Source organism: Carettochelys insculpta, chromosome 9, assembly GCF_033958435.1.
Source record: "Carettochelys insculpta isolate YL-2023 chromosome 9, ASM3395843v1, whole genome shotgun sequence".
Classification (NCBI taxonomy): domain Eukaryota; kingdom Metazoa; phylum Chordata; order Testudines; family Carettochelyidae; genus Carettochelys; species Carettochelys insculpta.
Window position 1 is genome coordinate 19,891,122 of NC_134145.1, and position 20,278 is coordinate 19,911,399.

General features: G+C 43.7%; 1 protein-coding gene across 5 annotated transcripts in view; it reads right to left on the bottom strand.

The window, feature by feature from the left end:
• SERBP1 (SERPINE1 mRNA binding protein 1) overlaps nucleotides 1–19,990 on the bottom strand; it is a 33,410-nt gene extending 13,420 nt beyond the window's left edge. The window contains exons 1-7 of one of the 5 annotated variants that reach the window (XM_075003372.1): nucleotides 19,505–19,988; nucleotides 16,547–16,709; nucleotides 15,081–15,227; nucleotides 14,865–14,936; nucleotides 13,444–13,518; nucleotides 6,278–6,455; nucleotides 905–952 (exon numbers count right to left, since the gene is read on the bottom strand). In XM_075003372.1, coding sequence (XP_074859473.1) covers nucleotides 905–952; nucleotides 6,278–6,455; nucleotides 13,444–13,518; nucleotides 14,865–14,936; nucleotides 15,081–15,227; nucleotides 16,547–16,709; nucleotides 19,505–19,889 — 1,068 coding nt within the window. In that variant the 5' untranslated portion in view covers nucleotides 19,890–19,988. The other 4 variants (XM_075003371.1, XM_075003375.1, XM_075003374.1 and 1 more) reach the window with 4 other exon arrangements.
• Nucleotides 19,991–20,278: the final 288 nt, after the last annotated feature.

Consider the following 20,278-nt stretch of genomic DNA (forward strand, 5'->3'; position numbering starts at 1 on the left):
CTTTTCATAATTAAAATGTTAACACTCATTCTTCTGGTGGTCTATTAACATCAAGAGTGTATTCAACAACAGATTTTATCAGCATAAAGAGCCATAAGCAGCAATTGTCAGCATTATTTAACGTTAAATAATTTGAATTAATTTCAGTGAGAATACAATCCCCCCCTTTACACTGAAATTAAACAGTTGTCATCTTCAGACCATTTTGCTAGTATGTTTCTTTCCTTCTTTCTTTCTTTGGTTTAACTATTGGAATACATACACATCATGGCTTGAGCAACCTGAAAATTGCAGTAGCACATAAAAGCCCCACTGTGCTAGGCTCTATACAAACATATAGGAAGGTACTGTCCCCCTGCTCAAAAGAACTAAAACACAAGAGGGAAATGAGGATGAAAGTAAAAGTAGTAAGAACATGACTATACAGGCACACTATATGCACGGCTTGATGGTTCCACCTCATTTTGGAAGCCTAGGTATGAACCAACATCAGCAATTTTCTCTAGCATTTTATCTAGACATTAGCAGCTGATGATTTCTGTAGGCATCACAGCAGAAGTTGGTCCTAAGGTGGGCTGTGAAAAAGCTTCATGGAATATCTCAGGGAGGTGGCTTCTGCCTATTAGATGTGGCATGAGAAACAGCAAGAGACACTTATGAAAGAAGCAGACACTTACCAAGCAAAGGTTTGTAATTCCGGGGGAAGCAAACATGCTAGTTATGAAAAGGTCACAGGCGATATATAGCAAAGCACCAGGCAAGGACAGAGGAGTTACACACTCTCTACTTATGTTCTCTATTGTCAGTCATTTCCTTACATATATTTTCATCTAAGGATTAGCTCATTAAGGAGCTCACATCAAAACAGACATATCGCTATTTACATATATAAAGGATCAGGTACCTCATTTGACTCCAGCGGACTCCCCTGCATTTCTGTCATCCCCTTTGTCTGATGCAAGTTGTGTATCCACACCCAAGGTATAAAAACAAAAGGAAGAGATGAGACTCCACTACATACAGAAATACCCAGGCATGATGGTTAAGTGAACCCACTGAATACATATGCCACTGAGAACATGAAATAATGCTACAAAAATATCCAAAGAGAAAGAGGCTGCATACTACTGCAGATTCATGGGGTGAAGTATCTAGTTTGAATCTGTCTCATTGTTCATACCAGAAGGCTGACATAGGCCTCACTGTAAGACATCTTGTGTTTTCACAAAGGGTCATAAAAATACCAAAGAAAAAATGTCTGCAAAGAGGACTTACTGTTGTGTACATTTGCAAAGATATTAGGTATTTTCCAACAAAATTTAAAGCTCTTTTTGATGCCTCTGGGCTATCACACCATATGTCTCACTACGAAAATTAGGACTGGTAAGAAAGCTTGGAAGCATAGTCAACACATTTTGTATAGCAAACAGATACAATATGAAATAATTAGCTGTGAAGCAAATCTCACCAGTAAATCTATTTAAACCTGACATTTCCAATACTTTTCACAATGCCCTTTTCATTTAGAATGTCTTATGTTGACAGAAACTGCGTATTTGTCGTCATAAAACAAATCTGATGGGAAATATTTGAGATTTCTTTTCTGTTACATAATCCAATTATTGTCTGTGCAAATGGGTATATTTCTTTTGGATCAAAATGCAACAAACCCATCAGAAACCTGCAACAGAGAGTTGCTTTTGAGTGAACTTTACTGGACAACCACTTTAAAAAAGAAAAACAAACCACCAAACATTTTCATGGAAAATGTGAAAAGGATGAAAAAGACAGAAACGTCTGAGTGTAGCTCCTCGAAACAGCAAAGAAAAAAACTAAGGTTGATACAGGGAAAAAGTTCTTTCACAGATTTCAGATGGATGGCAAACACTGGACACTTAATTCCTCTCCTCACTACTTATCTGAGGGGCTGAAAATTGTTCCATCACAAAGCGCATTCAATCCTTAATTTCTCTGTTGAGACTATCCAATGAGGCACACTTATCTGTACTGTCCTTGACATTCCAGAAAGACCTGGACTGTAACCCCAATCTTGCGTAAAAGTCAAACCACTGCTGCATCGGAACTTTTGACTGCAATCAACCAGAGCAAGATTTCCGCCAGTGGCCTACGTGTGAGTTACTCCATAGAATGTCACTTTTCATGATTACATGGTTGATCAGGTGGTCTGAGAAAAAGAACAGTAATGGAAATAGCAGGAAATGTAAATACCTGGAATTTGTTTAAGTGTTTTTAGATTATTGCACTCCTCAATCTGATGGCAGAGCACTCACACAACCACTCTTCTGGACTCCTGTATTATAAAAAGCTTTCTGTCTGTATTTCGCCAACAAAATTTGATCTTCCTTCTTGAAAGCAGTGACAGGATGGGACGCAGTGGTTGCTGGGCTGAAATAGTGAGGCTTCGGCTACACTTACCCCAATCGGGGTGATGGGCTACTACTAATGAAGTGCTGCAATGCATACACAGCACTTCATTAGGCAAATTCTCCTTTGTAGCAACTTTGAAGGACCAGCATGCCATGTAGCTGTGGGCACTCTGAAATGCCTGCACTACTTTGAAGTGCCTTTACTGCCCAAAATTTTGGGGGACTAAAGGAACTTCAAAGTTGTGGCAGGGAAGAATTTACCCAATGAAGTGCTGCATATACATCACAGCACTTCATTAGTCATCTTCCACCACCCCGATTACCATGCCTACTTTGAAGATGGGGGCAAGCGTAGATTTAGCCTGAATGTCTTTATATAATTTTTTAAAAACTGAAAGCAAGTATTGAAATTTCAGGACAGTCTATTTTAATAGATGCACTCTGCGCTGAACTAGTAAGGGAAGGCCAAAATCTCTTAATCCTCAAAGCATAAGTGGTCCTAACACCTCTTTTGCAAAATTCTATGGTTACTCACAGTATTTCAATACTCATTTCCAGGAGGATTAATTTACTAGACTTTTTATTAAAATTTAAGAATCTACTAATTATGCCCATTTGTCAGTACAGGATTTTATATGACTAATGGAGGCACAACTATTATAATTTAACTGCAACGCCAGAAAACAAAATAGCAACTAATTAAAAGATAAGGGTATTTTACCCTTATTTTATTGTTAGGTAAGACAATAAAAGTCAAGTTTCCCTGGTCAGATACCAAACTGATCTGGTTTTGGGGAAAAGGTTCCAGGCCATCTGTATGGCTTCAAGAACTGGTGAACTTTCAAAACCACATTAGATTGCCTCAGCATTCAAATGTATACATAAATAAAATCAGCCATTAGAAAATTCTCTGTGCCAACAGCTCTGAAGGGGTTAAACCTTCTATATGCTTTCAAAGTCAGCTTTTTCCATTATAATTTCAGCTCATTCTCTGTTTAGCCTTTCTAGAAAGAGCTACTATAGAAAAATTCCCTAGGATGTATGATTTTTATTTGTGTTGCAGGAGCACCTGGAAGAACTAAGGATGGATCAGAACTCCTCTGTGGTAAGTAGCAAGCCCTCAATGACCAAATAAAGTAAGTCACTGCTCCACCTTACAACGTATTTTCCCAGTGAAAAACTACCTCCAGCGATGTCATTCCAGAAGGCATTTTGGAAAAGTGAAGTCATTTCTAAATTTTGCCTGCCAACAAACTAACCTAAAAAATAAAACCTTCATTCTCTAGTGACGCCATACACTGTAAAATGTTATTGACAAACTTTAAATACTCTTTAAATCATTGGTGTCCAAAAGGGATGTAAGGGATCGCCACAGTCCCCCCTCAACCAGGTAGCCGCCCCCCGCCGAACGCAGCTGCAGCCACCGCTCCACAAGCCACTCCAGAAAGCTTATGGAGCCCACCAGGGCCTGAGGAGCTGCCTCCACATCTGTCCCACCAAGTGGTTGGGTGTGTGCACAGAATGGCCTGAAGGACACCCGTCATGTGCAGCTCTCCGAACCACACTTTGCCACACTGCACTGCCCCATTCACCACATGTGGTGAACAGGGAACAAACTGGACACCATTGCTTTCAGTGAAATGGACAGTGCTGAGTGTATAACAGTGCACAGATCTAAGCACATATTCAGCCACGATCACAGGACAGTTGAACCTCCCTGTTCCAGGGCTTTCTGCTCTGGCAACATCTGCCTGGGAGCAGGGGCCAGCTGGGAGTCCAAAAGCAGAGGAGCTGGCAGGTAGGAGCAGAGCCGGGCTGACAGCCCAGCAGCAGGGAGTGTGACTAGGGCCACGAAGCCAGCAGCTGCCTAAGAGAGCCCAAAGGCTGGCAGCAGAATGACTGGCGTTGACCTTCTCTGGTCTGGCAAGTACTGCCTTGTGTTTTAGTACCCTCTTTCTGTAGCTGGCATCTCTCCCCACTGCAGCTATATGCTCCTGTGCAGGATTTAGGCCTAGTCTACACTAGGAGGAAAAAAATATACTTATTTTAAAAATATTTTCTAATATATATCTCCATTTTAGATATGCAAATCCAGCTAAAAGAACTGCATAGCTGGAGACAACCGCTCCAAAATCGATTTTTGCTGCCGTCCACACAGTGGGAGGGCGACAGGAGAAATTCTGCCATTGACTTTTCTTATCCCTTGTGACTGCCAGGAGTACAGGGGTCAACAGCAGTGCTACCGCAGTTTGATTTAGCATCTCCCCACTAGACATACGTCATCAACCAGGGAGGATTGATCACCAGTGCATCTATCTTCCCATAAGCGCAGACGTTAAGCTTAATGGGAAGCTCTGCAGCTTATAAAGGAACTTAGCCTACAGTGCTCATCTATCCACACCCACCGTTTAAGTTGTATGATAAACAAACTGGGTATATAGATGTAACAAGAGAGACAGAGGTAAAAAGTTGAGAGCATCAATTTGTCCAATTAGAAAAGCTAAGGAGAATAATGACAATTTACTTCCTCAGTGGAAGTCAGTATTAACTCTGGAAAGATTTCAGCTTCTTGGCTTGTAACAGAATATGTAATACATCCTTTTTTGAAACCAATATTTAAAACAAAAGGGCTTCTTAACAGCAGTCTGTAAAGCTGTTTTAAATGACTGGTTAAGTTGAATGAGAAAATGATGAAGAATGAACTTGGTTTTCCCCTGAAATTTAAAGAAGTTTGCATATGTGAAGATTCTTATGCCAGTGTGCAAGGTCTCATAATATGCTAGATAATGGGGGACTGAATAGTGTGATTCTTCACATCACAGGATTTCCCTGCTTCTGGAGTCATGTAACAATTACCAAAATATACATAGAACAATAGCAAACACTCCATAGGCTTCTTGAATTTTATATTCTTTGCAGGCACTCTAGGTAGCCATGCAAAGTTATAATGGAAATTATCAGGATACTGACATGAAACTAGATATTATATTTTAAGATGTTTCAAATAGGACCCATATGTGCCTATATGTTTGTACAGAGCCTAGTACAATGACTTCATAGCCTTTGGGCATGACAGTAACATGTTAAAAAAAAAAAAAAAAAAAAAAAAAATCACTGAATGCATTGTTTACTACTACTTCAAATGCATTTCAAAGTTTAACCTGTGGTTCATTTAAATACACTTCCATGTTGAGATGGTAAAATTCTTTTAAATGCTCCAAAAGAGCTTTCTTATGAACCTATCAAAACTGCAGTACCTTTCCTCCAGAGTTTTGGCACACTAGTTTTACAGATAAAAATGTACTATCCACTAAGGCTACGGTTACACTAGCAAGTTTTGCTGGCAAAACTCCAGTTTTGTCAACAAAACTTGTGGAGCATGAATACACAAAATGAGATTTGTCAACAGCGTTCTGCCTCAATGCTGTGTAAACGCCTCCGGGGGCATCTCTTGACAGACAGCACATCCACAGCAATGGGCAACCCTGTCTGCTGTGCTTGCAGCTGGTTGTTTTGTAGAGAGAACAGCCAGCCAGTGCAGCTGCTCTGTCAATAGAGTGGAGCGCTCTTGTGACTGGCTTTTTGTGTGGCTGCACATTGTCGACAGAAGTTTTGTCAAAAAATCTAGTCCAACAGTGACTTCTGTCGACAGAGCAATCTAGTGTAACTGTAGCCTAAGCTAAGGTGACAGCCCAATAGCTTAAAATGGCACCCCCCCAAAACCATTTTATGCTTAAAATTTTTCGTAGCAAAACATCTGATTCCTACTTTTAAATAGAATTTTATTGCTACGAACTTTGCATGTCAAGAAGTAAAATCTGCAAGTCAAACAGGAAATTTTAACAACATGAGATCTAGGTACTTTGGAATACCATTAAGTTTTACTTTACCTCCTCACTCTTTGACTTATGGAGAACAAATCCTTTTTTCCACTGCCCATCAGCACCCTCATTTGGTTTACGGATGTTGAATTCAACTTTTGCACGATCCTTATTCTGAATAGCTTTCCATTCATCCAGAGTCATTTCTTTAGGGCCTTCTTCCTTGACCTCTTCAACTTCATTCTCTCTGAATGAAATTATTTTTCTTATGATTACTTAAATTTCTATTAATTAATATAACTATGCACAGCAAATCCACAAACATTGCATCAGTAGTTATTAGGATATAGAGTAGAAAATCTTCAGAACACTGCTCAACTAAAAAAAGGTATGTTGCTTTTCAAAAGATGGTATGTCCACCCAAGTCAACTAATAACTGTGAGCAACAGCAGGGCAATTGTGCTTTGAACAGTAAAGTGGGAGTATAGCACAGCAAGCAGTTTCAAGTTAGTGATGGCACATGGTACCCCTATGCCCATTAATGCTATTTTTCACTCCAAATGAGATTTTTTACCTTTTGCTACAGCATCAGTTTTTAAGATATCCCCTAGCAGATGATGAAAGAAAGACTGGGAATGCAAGAGCAAATTAAATGAAGGACACTTATGTACTGTTCTCAATATTAGTAGCTGTTCAAATACTTATTTAGTAATTTTATTTTTTCCTCCAACTTCCAAACTCAAATGCACAAAATGGTTTACACCTTCCACCAGCTGAATAGTTTTATCTTACTTGCACCAGTAATCGTGAGCAACCCAAGATCTGACTATTAAGTTCTGAAGGTTCACTTACTAAGTGTTGCTGATCCCTGCCAAAAAAGCCCTTATTCTGTAACTTAAACATTTAGTCACATATTCCGTAAGAGACTGCTATAACTACCCATACTGAAAATGCAAATGTATTTATAATTTCACTTAACATCTTTATATGGGGCAAATTATATCACTAATATTCACTACTTATATTTCATTGGACTTCTTGGGAGAACGATTACAAACCAATATATGTAAGGTACTATGTAAAGCAGAGATGGGGAATCTTTTTTGGGTCAGAGGCCACTGAGCCTCAGAAAAATCAGTTGGGGACCACACAGAAGTGAGAAGCAAAGATAACACCACTCGCTGTTGTGGCCCCCAACTGAGAAGCAGAATAACAGTACTTCCTTCATTCCCCCTGCACACCACTCCCAGAGCCTAGGGGGGCCCATGCTAGTAGGTGTTGTGGGAGCCTTAACTGTGCACACACACACCCCGCCCCCGGGGATGTACATGGCTGTGTCCCCTGCTGCTTCCAGGCAGCACCTCCCCCTGCTCTTATGGGCCGTGATTCCAGCCACTTGGACCAGCGGGAGAAAAAGCATCCAGAGAGCATTTTCCTATGGGTTGGCTTCACCACCTGGGGGCAGGGGGGATGGATGTGGTAGCATGTGGAGCCACTTCCTCCCTGCCAACCAGGCAGAGGCTGTGGGACAGATCCAGCATCAGCTTCCTTTACTGCAAGCCCGAAAGCTCAGGGCTCCCCCAACATCGGGTTACTGGCACAGGCGCTCCAGCCATGCAGTGGCAGAGGGATGCATAGAGAGGCTCTGGGGATGGAGCACCAGCATGAGCTCCTGATGCTGAGGAGGATCCCTGAGCCTCGGGGGCCAGATCCAGGCAAGCTACAAGCCAAAGGTTCCCCCACCCCTGCTAAAGAGCATCAACTAAATGAGAAAGATTCTTGTTATTTACTAACCTTATTTTTTCTCATGCTAATGGAAATGGGCTTTTTTCTGTTTGTTTATGTTCAGTAATGCGACAGACTTAAATACTCAGCTGAAACAGTTCCCATTTCCATTCAGCACTGGCTGAGTGCTGTGAAGACCAGTTTGTGCAGACAGGTATACAAAGTAGGGGCCATCCACTGGTTCATTATATGCTCTCCCTATGGCTGTTCTCCCTGTGCTGTGCCCATCTCCTCCCCTGCAAGCCTTGCTACTCCTCCATATCCCCTCTGGTAGGGAGCATGCTGCTCCCAGCACTGTGTGGAGAACAAGCCCTTGACAGAAGCAACCAGCTGACCAACAGCCTGGCTGGCAGTCTGGGCAAGGACTTGGTACCCTCTTCACATGCTCCTACTCCGCGGCAGAAGCACTGCTCCATTTCCAAGGCACCCTCCTCTGCTTAGCCATCTGTGGTGGAGCTGACTGAAGCCCCTGCAGCCAAGTCCCTTGGGCCCTCATGTATGGTAAAACCTTTGGGTTTAACCCCTTTCTGACCATGTTGTAGCTTGTGAACAGAAGGCATCTGGGTTATGTAACTGACCAGCAGCAGCTTTTCTGACTCTGCACAGGCAGAAGGCACATGTTGCTTCCAGCCACAGGGGAAGGTGGAGAGAAGACACGAGATCTGCAAAGACATGGGCTAGGTCATCCCCTCAGCCAGGCCCTGCAGCTGAAACCACCTCCTATCCTTTTCCCTCCTGCACAGTGCCAAAGCTGGTGCTGGCCACATTGTGGTGGAAACCTTGGCAGAAATCTGTGGAGGGCATGCGACCCAGCATACCCCCTGCCCTCCATAAACTGCCAACAGAAGATGCAGTGCTGGATACCAGATGTGGCGGTTCTGTCCAGGTGCCCAGCCCCACATGGACAACAGAAAGCATGAAGCACAGAGTGCTGGGTCAGTCACGCCCCCCGCCCCTTGTGAGAGATGCGTATTGAAGAGCGTGTGTGTGATCTCACCTTATGTGAGAGCAGAGACACAGGAGAGTGCAGGCACCATTCCACCCTATGAACCTTAAAGCCTTGAAGATGAAAAGAACTACTATGTAGCTATTTCTTTTCCTTTAATAGGGCTCAGTGAACTTCATGTTAATTTGAATGTTTGTATGTCAGAGTTCTGTTTGCCATTGAACTTGCTTTAATACAAGTAATTTTTAACAGGTGTCCAATATTTCCCTATGCTGAATATGGGTCACCCTAACTTTGTACATGTTCAGCAGAGACTTGTAACAGTCTGGCAGCTAAATTCTCCAAACACTCTGTAGGCTGCATCTCCTTAAGGCAGCCTGAGATCAGCCTGCAGGTGCCATCCCCAAACAGCAACTGAACATGCTCTATCTAGGGGCACTGGAACTGAAAGAAGGAATATCTGTGTCTTGCATTCTCCATACTGCCCCTCTCAGTTGCCTTGCAACATGGATGGAGAAAGAAGCTCTAAAGCAAAGGATGATAGGGGAAGTGATACTAAACAGATAGGAACGATTACAAAGCATGCAGAGGAAGACCAGATGCAACAAGAAAGGAGCAGCAGCAGACGCATAGGCTGAACCTTTCTAGTCCAGCACCCTTAGGCCCTGAGAATTTGTCAAACCTCAGGAGGTGAATACTGTCTAACAGCATTATCAACAATTTTATTGCTTACAGAGCTCTTAGACACTGAGGGGTAAATTCCAGATAAATAAGAGTACAGCATGCAGAGCCAGGACTGGTGGCTGTAAACAAACAGGTGACTGCAGAAAACTTGGCCACGCCTATGAGAAGCCGCTGTCCGGCTAACTAAAATCGTGCTGGACCATGGATGTTGCCAGACCAAACAGTACTGGATTAGAGAGGTTCAACCTGCAGCAGATAGAGCCTCAGGGGGGCAGGGAAATCAAGGCCACATGGATCTGTAAGTGTTCCCTGTTCAGCTCAGGAGGCATTCCAATGCTGCCTAGATGATTAGCAGTGGTTCCCCAGCTTGGGTTTTGGGGTTTTTTGTTTTTACTGATACTGCACATGCATCAATGCACAAAAAAAGTATTCCATGCATGGAAAAGATTAGAGGGAACACTGGTCTGTAATCATTGAAGTACACTATCTTAGGCCATGCTTACGTCAACTGAACGATTAAGTGTACACACTACAGTGTTCCTACCACTGCTATAAATTGCCTGCTATACCAACCACGTAAATCCACCTCACCAAGAAACATACAGCTAAGGTCAGTGTAGTATGGGTGACACAGCGGCTGTATATTGTCTGCTGTATGAAGTGTGGAGCTGAGACTAGAGCCCAGGCAGCTGCCATGTGCCCATCTTAGAGCTCAGCAGCGAGCTGAGCGCCCAAGCTCTCAGGCCCCCTGTAGTCAGTGCAAAAGCTCCTGGGGTGGAGAGAGACCACCCACAGCAGGACAACAGTGTGGACATGAAAAACCACCGTAATCACTGCAGCACCATAAGTCAATCTAACATAGGTTGACTTAACTTTTTAATGCAGACATACACTTACAAAACCTAGAATTGATTTCACTATTCCTGAGTGAACTTTCTGTTACTATTTAGCAAATAGCTATGCCACCTGTTAGTAAAGTGTCTCCCCATCACCTTCTAATGGCAGGTGCACAGTCTTTTTCTGTTACCAGATTCTCTATTAGCTCAAGCAGTGGAGAACTACTGTAAATGTAAAGAGTCCAACCCTGATGACCAGCCAATGGCAGGGTTGCCAATACAGTTCCACATTTTTTTCTTTTAAGTTTTATGCTTTAAAATACTTAGGAAAGAAATCACATTAAAAGAATATTAAGGTCACAAAGTCAAGCACACAAAGGTTACAAATGCCAAAACTCATATGATACTGTCTTTAATTACATGAGCACACATTTTCCCCCTTATATCCCTAGCCTCACATAACATGGCTGGACAACACTCACTGACAAGGAAGCTATTCAATATATTTTTAATTTCCACCCAAGCCCTGCATTGAAAACAGGATAATTTAATTCTTCTGGGCCTCTCCTATAGTGCTTATGGTAATATAGTGCTTTACAAACAGGAACGATATTAACTTCACAACATGCACGTGAACTGAGGTAGCATCATGCCAGTTTTACAAACTGAGAACAGATTAAAGCCGATAGTGTCAAATGTAAACTACTTTAGACACCAAATTTGTTTTAATGTATTACCTGATTCCCATTTTGGCTCGGTTTTCCTATTACTTAGTTTTTCATAACACATTAAGAATGGAGCTTCTCCTTTGTATGGATAATGGCTGGAATTGTGAATGCTCAACACTCCTACAACTTGGACTCAGGGAGTCTCATGGAGTAACCAGAAATTGAGAAACCTACAGTGGTTGCCTGTGAAAATTTATTTTTACACATCTTACACAGAATCATAAAACTCTTTCAGAGGCAGAGATAGAACACATCTTTCCAGAGTGGCTTTTAATGGTACAGTAACGCCTCACTTAATGACTTCCCACATAAAAACGGCTACACTGGATCAGACCAACGATCCACCTAGCTCCACTGCTGACAGTGGCCAATACCAGGTGCCCCAGAAGGAGTGAACCAGTCAAGTAACATCTCTCTCCTGCCATTCATCTCCAGCTTCTGACAGGGGCTAGGGACACCACTCCTCGCCCATCCTGGCTAAGAGCAATTAATGGACCTAACCTCCATGAATTTACCTAACTATTTTTTAAACCCTGTTATACTCTGAGCATTCACAGCCTCATCTGGCAAGCAGTTCCACATTCTGATTGTGCAGTGTGTGAAGAAGAATTTCCTTTTATTTGTTTTAAACCTGCTGTCCATTAATTTAATTTGGTGTCCACTAGTTCTCATATTATGAGGGCCAGTAAATAATGCTTCCCCGTTCACTTTCTCCATAATACTCATAATTTTATATATCTCTATCATATCCCCCTCTTAGTCTCCCCTTTTCTAAGCTGAAAAGTCCCAGCCTCTTTAATCTCTCTTCATATGAGACCTGTTCCAAACTCCTAATAATTTTAGTTGCCCTTTATCAAACTTTTTCTAATGCCAATATATGATTTTCTGATATGAGACTATATCTGTACAGTTTTCAAGATGTGCGCATACCACGGTTTTACATAAGGGCAAAAAGATATTCTCCGGCTTATTCTCTATCCCTTCTAAAATTCTTAACATCCTGTTTGCTTTTTTGACAGCTGCTGCACACTGCATGGATATTTTCAGAGAACACTGCAGCACCTCATTAGCATATTTTGAATCTGCTCATTAACATACCCTTTCAAAAGGAAGGAGCATGTGTAGACCTAGCCATAGTGTATATGCTGGATGCAATTCTGGGACGCAAATACAAGACATTCACTTGATTCACACTGTAAAAATTATCTTCAACATAAAACAGAAACTGCAGAAACAGATGTAACAAGTAGTAATGGACTCTGTACTAGAAGTCCAAATACATCAATGTAATTATTTTAACTCATCTATTACTAATGAGTACCAACCTACTTTTCTCAGTGTTGAACTTTCCAAAAATGTGTTTCGACTTACAATTTACACATTTTGGGTGATGGCAATAGCTACATTTGGGTAAAAAACAAAATGTTTAAAGCTGAAAAGGTATTGCTATTAAAACCACAAACAGAAGCATGTGGTTTCATCCACTCAGCTTCACATCAAGTGTTTCAGATACAAGTGTTATCTGATACAACCAATACAACATTACAACCTTTATCACAGCACACAGCTCAAGCTGCCAGGACTCTTCCTTTCATCTCTGGAAATCTCCGGTTCATAAGCATCTTGATGGACTGCGGAAATCAGTTCTGCCCCCTCCCTGATGTCGTCTGTAACTTCCCATCTCCCCTGCCACCCCACAGGCTCCCCAGACACCCATTCCCTGTCATGGCTTCCCCAGGCCACAGCTTCCTGCCTGACACCAGCCGTGGCTTCAAGCACAGCCTTGGCCAAGGACTGCTCAGGGCCACACTACTGCGAGATGCTACTCCCCAGCCAGTGGCTTTACATGCATCCCGTGATGCGGCTTGCCACCAGACCTCAGAGATGAGCTGCCATGAGCTAGCAGCCTGGGCTTCCTGGCTGCTGCTGGTGCACCCCTCCTTGCTGCCAGACCAGCTGTGGCTGCCCTGCACTGTGCTCCTGCTGCTGGTCTAGCTAGACTCTTCTCCTAGCCCTGGGACTCTGGCATTCTGCAAGATCCATGGTCCTACCAGATGATGGATATTGCCCGATGAGAGAAAGACGCATTTGGGAGTTTCAACCTGTACTGCGACTATTTACATTATCTGTGGAAGAAATGCCAATGATCCCATGGGAAACAGTTCATGCCAATGAACCCAAGAAATTAAAGAGTAAAATAATTCAAAAATGGTATGTGAAGCAACTGAAGAAAGCTGTAAAAACATTAGCACTCACTTGTTCTCAGAATCAGCAGGCGGGTGCTCTTCTCCTTCTGGCGTTTCTTCAGTCACATTTGACTGATCCAATTCACTGCAATTAAGACAGGGTTGTTTTTTTATTTTCCAAGCTAGCACTGAATCTCTAAACTCAGACTCTCTTAATAGTCCCAAGATCAAGCTTTTCTCGCTATTTCACGAAGACACAGACTTAAGAAAGCCGACTGCCTCAATTTTCCGGGCAGTCTTCCCAACTAGTATTGCTTTTAGAACCAATATTCCAAGTCCCAAATGTAAAAGCGACTCAGACTGAGAACTAGAAAAACAAAAAGTGTTGTACCTATGTAAACTGACACAATGGTAACCACTCCTTCCCAAAAAGTGCAATAGAAAAATGTCAGTAAAACTTTAGAACTAAAAACCCAAGGTGGGGAACACCCAGCTCGCCTGGATCTGGACATAGCAGCTTGGGGCTCTGTTCCCAGCATATGGGGAAGGAGGAGTTGGGAGACAGGAAGCAGCATCAGGCTCTTCTGCTGCTGTCTCCCCAGCCAGCAGGAGAGAGGGAGCAGCAGCAGCACTTTCATGAGGCTTCATTCTGCTGCCTGAGACCAGGAGAAGGGGGTGCTGCCCAAGTAAGCTGCATCCTGTTGCCCAGACCCCATGCCCCTTCCCTTCCAGATCCCTCCATCCCATCCATTCCTGCACTTCCCTCCCAGACCTTTCACCCCTCCCCTCCAGATCCCACACACAAAACCTTTCTGCACCCCACTGGGACCCACATCTGCAGTCAGCTTCCACACCCTCCTCCTACCTAAGTCACTCACTGCCCACTCCTGTATCCCCCCCTCTCCTGCCCAGACTCCTCCAATTCCCCCGGCCTGCTTCTGCACCCTCCCCTCCCAGACCCCACACTCCAAGGCCACTTCCTAGCACCCCTCTCTTACAATGAACCCCACATTCCCCTCACACACCAGCCCCAGAGCCTAGAGGGGCCCACAGAATGTGCTAGCCCTGGCTCCCCTAGTCTCTGGGGCTGGTCTGCAAGAAGAATGAGGGGAGTGTTGTTTTTCAGTCAGGAACCATATCAGAGAGGGCAGGTTTTTGTTTTTGTTTTGCTTTTCATTAGGTGGCCTCCCCAACTGGTTTGGCTACAGGTCAGTGCCCCCACCCTGAAAAAGGTTCCCCACCCCAGGTCTAAGTAGCCTTAAATGTTACCAGCAAGCGATCAGATAACTCTTTTTTTGTTTGTCAAGTGTTAATAAAGTTTCAAAACTGATTTTAATAAAACGTTTAAATGAATGCTGGTTCTAACAACACAGCAGAACACCCCCCGCCGCCCCCCACAAACACTTTCTAAAGTAATTTATAAATAGTGGAAACAGGCAGACCTGTTTAAATTTTTCTGTTCATAATTCCAAGAAATTATGGATTACTAACGTTAGCTCATCTTTGACGGTTCCCCAGTTGTGTGATCCACTGCCACCACGTTTATCCTCATGCTTTAGGCCACTGAAATGTGAATGTGAGAGAGAACTAACAAAACTGAGTTAACATAATAGTGTCTGGATATAGTAATTCAAAGGCAAACTAACAAGATTATTCTAGTAAAGACTAGTGAAAAAAGCAACACAAAAACTTAAATTTAAGACTTACGATCTATCACTTCCACTATGCCTGTCAAATTCACGCTTGCCACGGGAGTCAAAGCCATCTCCTCTGCCCAGTCCACGTCCACGACCGCCACGTCCACCTCTTCCACCTGGACCTCCACGACCACGCGTAAGTCGGTCAATGATGGGCCTGTCATAGAACAGAAGCCATTAAACATCCAAAACGTGTAAAAAACTGCTCACAGAACCTTTGAATATATTTGTCTTTAAATTTTATATTGTATATACTAGTCAAATGTAAACATCCATTTAGAAATACTACCGCCTAATTGCTATTTAAAAAATTACCAATTTAAAAGCAATCTGAATTCTAAAATCTTGAAACAAAGCTTTAAAAAGTCAATTCTTACCTTATTTCATCTAGTAATCAACCATATTTTTCCAACCAACCAATACAATAAATATCAATCATTACATTTTTTGCTTTGATAATTACCCTGCTCTCTCTAGTTTGTTACTTTTAAAAGTTACGGTGTTTTCATTATGGCACAATGGTTTAAAAATTAATGCCCAGTGATGCTCTATTCAGAATATATAATTCTGGAACTCTCAAAACAGCCTTGTGTAGGCCCAAATTGCACTGATCTAACCATAATTAGTTTGAAAATCTCAAAACTGGCAGATTTACAGGTATGGTCATACTCAAAATAACCTAAGATGTTCTATAAGTTTAGCTTTCGACTGTAAGCTAAACTGATTTAGACCTATACAAGAGTGTCCGGACAAAGTTCTGTACCGGTTCAAAAACGGAGCTTAGGCTGCTTCTACACTCTCACTCCCCCGTCAGAGGTGGCATGGTAATGAGGCAATTCAAAGCAGGCTAATAGGTGCTAACATGCATATTCAGCACCCCATTAGCGTAATAACAGCCACACAAATTTCAAAGTGCATACTTCGAATTGCAGATTGACAGTGTCGATGCAGTCAGCTTTGAAATAAGTGCTCCACGTGGACATTCCCTTACCCGCACCAAAGTAGATCAGAGTAAGGGAATGTTAAAGTGGGGCACTTATTTCAAAGCTGTTTCCATCTACACTGTCGATTTGTAATTCGAAGTTTCCACTTTGAAATTCCTGTGGCCACTATTACACTAATGAGGTGCTGACCATGCAAACGTTAACACCTCATTAGCCTGCTTGGAATTGCCTCAATACCATGCCACCTCCAATGGGAGAGTGAGAGTGTAGAAGCAGCCAGAGTTAAATCACTGAAACTGTGTGTTTACACTAGGCCTTTGGTCCACTGTAATCTGGTCAAGTTTATAAACAAAGTCGTGCAATAATGACAGTTTTCTACTTTACATTATTACAATGTTTTGATAGTTAACAAATTTAAGATATCAATATTCCGATACAACCAGCTCAAGGATTTTATTCTGTACAACAGTCAAGGGATAAAAGAGTAATGAACCAAATAAGCACAAAGATTGTTTTCAAAAGAAAGTCTTACTTATCCACAGAAAATTCCCCTCCTTCACCCTTCTCTTCAGCAGGTTTATCAAATCGGCGTTCACGAGGTGGTCGTCTCTCCTGTCTCCTATCAATAGGCTTGCCTTCACCCTGAGGCTGCTGCTGCTGCTGCTGATCAGGCCTTCTGCCAATTCGTCTTATACCTAAAAAAGTAGACAATCTGCATCAGCAAATGATTGAGGAACCAAGAAATTTTGACTAACTGCACAAATGCGAAACGTAAGAGTTGACACTTAAGTTTTCCTAATGGTTTCCAATGACCAAGAAATTTGGGAAGATTTCCTTTTTAAAGCACTGTTTTGTCCTTTTATTGCCACAATCAGTTAAAAATTGTATTTACCTCCTCTTAACCAAATCCTTCTCCTTATACAGCATATAAGTGTAAAAGCAAGCGTGAAACCAGCTATTCTGGCTCTCTGAAAGTGAAGGATTCACTCAAAACTTTATCAGCTCTAAGAACACTGTGCCACCAGACTTGTAAGCTACTTCCTTCCTGCAGTGACTTTCCTCATTCCCATTTGCAGGTAAATTTTAAAGGGCCATTACTAATTTTTCACTGCACTATGTCTAGAGGACTGTAAATGGAATATATGGTACTGGTCTTTTAGGATCTTAACTCAGTGCTCTTCATAATAAATTTGTTTTGGTCAACTGACTTGCTTTCATTCTAAAGTTGTGTCCCATTCTGCCATTATCTTCCATAACAAGCCACATCATTTCCAAACAGAAATGCCTGGATTTCTATGACACATTATATAGTTGAAAGAATTTTAAATCTTCCATTTTGCACTACAAAGGTTATAAAAGCACCTTTGTTTATTGATACTAATACTCTCATGCTATTCATTCCTTACTTGGAATAAAGTTATTTGATATCTTCAAAAACAGATGTCATAAAGACCATTAAGTATTCCTCAGAAAGAGTAAAAGAACTTAATGAAAGAGACCCTGCTTTTATGCAGATCCTTCATATCGTTAAGTTCAGAATACTGAAAATATACAAAAGCTGTTTAAAAAAAGATTTCCATGTGGTATCAGCCGTTTTAACACAAAAGCTAAACAAGTAGGACAACAAACATTAAAAATAAATCACCAAAACAGCTTTTAAAAATTAGCATTTGTGTATTAAAATAGCCATATTCTTCAAAAACCTACTCTTTTGTCTTATTTATAAGAGTCAAGACTCGAGAATTCAGGCATACTGTCTTTGATTGCAAGTTTAACTGCCAAATTTCAAATCTCTATAACAAGCCAACTGAACAAATTCCTGCAGAACAAGCAATGCCATATTCGGGTGGAGCTGTAAGAACTAGCACGTTTATAATGATATCCAAGCCAAACGCACCCTAATAAACAGTAACTTCCATGATCTACAATCATGCATTCAAGACCGAAAACTCAAGCTCGTACTCCTTTTCCATATGAGAAGATGGAAATTTAAACTCACCAAGATTTACCCTAGCAAAACTCTTTGTAAGAAAAATAGTATTATCCTAATTTTACAGATGCACAGGTGAGGCAGAGAAATGAAGCGACTTGCCTCAGGCTGTACAGGACATACCTTGCAGAATCTACAACTGAACTTAGATCTCAAAAGTCCAAAGCAAAACTCCTCTTTTCTTACCACTGCCTGTTTTATGATTTCCTGAAAGTGCAGTACATTAACTCTTACGTTTATAGTACTAAAGTGGTGGTGAAGTTTAAACAATACCATGACTATTTAAGACCACCATTGGTAGCTGTGTATCACAGAGGGAGGGATAGCTCAGTGGCCTGAGCATTGGCCTACTAAACCCAGGGTCGTGAGCTCAATCCTTGAGAAGGCCATTTAAGGAATTGGGGCAAATAGATGCCAGGAATGGTACCTGGTCCTGCCAAGAGGGCAGGGGACTGGACTAGATGACCTCCTGAGGTCCCTTCCAGTTCTAGGAAACGTGTATCTCCAATTATTTTATTTTGTTTTTTATTACACACATTTATCCAGCATAAAAAATTAAAAATGATATTTGTCTGGTACAGAAAATCACCCAGCAGAAGGCTCATGCAGATAATGTAACAGACCAAAGCTAAGGAATGGTGATAGAAAACATAACAAAAACACACGTGGCCCAGATATAATTAGCTCAGCCTCACTAACAGGAGCAGGAAACTACTGTGCCTTCAAAAGCGATTCAGTTCCCTTTAGAAAAAACAGACGACTGATAATTTTTCGTCCCAACGTTTTGAGTGGGTCATCCAGGCCCCTTTCCTTAAGCTGGTCATCCAGCCACCGAACGTCTCTCAGCACAATGCTCAGGGGAACATACAAGCACCATCAGGCGTTACCTCAACCCCAGAGTTGGGTCATCTTTTTCCTAACCTCAGAGAACTGGGTCAACTCGAGCCTCTCCATCTCCATCCCCATGACCAATTAAAACCACGAGAACTCCTTCCAACTCTCCCTCACCCCAACTCAGATGCATCCCCCGCTTTCCCAGCAACCATGTGCGACAGGCCTTGTTCCCCCCACGTGGGTAGAGAAGCACCAGCCCCGGACTTCAGCTAACCCGCCCCGCCACACGCAGGGCCCCGCGGTTTCGCTGCGGGACCGAACAGGGGCTGGGGGCCTTAGAGACCCCAAAACTCAGCCTCGGCCGCGTGTGAAGGCCGAGAGCTGTCACAACCCACGGCAGGCACTTCCCTATGGCTAGGCCCGGTGGGAGATGCGCAGCTGTAGGCCCAAGAGGACTTAAGCACTCTACACGCTGCAAGGTTGCGAACCCCGGTTCCCTGCATGGGACACAACCCCCATTCCGCCCCCAGGGAAACAGGCGGCAGCTGAAACCAGATCCTCCAGGGCGCGAGTGCTGCCGCGTGTCTGGAGCCTGCAGCTCCCCACGCTCTGGCGCAGCGGGCGCGGGCCGCATGGGCCACCTGCCGCCTGTCGTCTTCTCCTCACCTTCTTTCCTGAGCGGCGCGGCGGGCTGCCCGCTGCCCTCTTCCCGGCGGTCGCCGGCGCCCCCGGCCGAGGCGGCGAAGGGCGGCAGTGGGTTCTTGCGCTCTTTCTGGGACTCCCTGCGCAGCTGCTTGGCCGCGCTGCTACTGCCGCCGCCTCCCCCCGCCTGGCCCGAGCCCCCACTGCCGACCCCACCAGAGGAGTTGGCCTGGGTCGCCTGCCCACTGCGGGCCCCGCCGCCGCCCCCTTGGCTCCCGCCGCCGCCGCTCTCCTTCCTCCGACTCTCAGCCGCCCGCAGCACCTCGAAGGGGTCCGACTCGTCGTCAAAGAGCTGGTCGAAACGGTTGGTGACGACGCAGCCGAACCCTTCTTGCAGGTGTCCGGGCATGATGGGCCCCTGTCGGCGGGATCCTCCTCCGATGCTGGCCAGGCCCCAGCCCCCTGCTCCCGACACCACACAAGATGGCCGGCCCCAAAGACACCCGCTTCTCTTCCGGCGCCAGGAACAGCCGGGCTTCGCCGCGCGCAAAGCATCGCGGGAGCTGGAGGCGGCCTACAGCCACGGCAATCCGCGCGGCAGGAGAGGCGAGACTGCAATTCCCAGCATGCAATACTGCCCCCTGCCGCCGCGTGCTGGCTGGGCGGCGCGTGTGTTTTGCGGGCTGGAGAACGCGCGCTGTTGAGAGATGGGAGGCAGGATCGTGCACCTGTCTCGCGCAGGCCTAGCTCCCTCCATTCTAGTTCCCCTGCCCCCGTACTGCACGGCTGCAAGGGCCA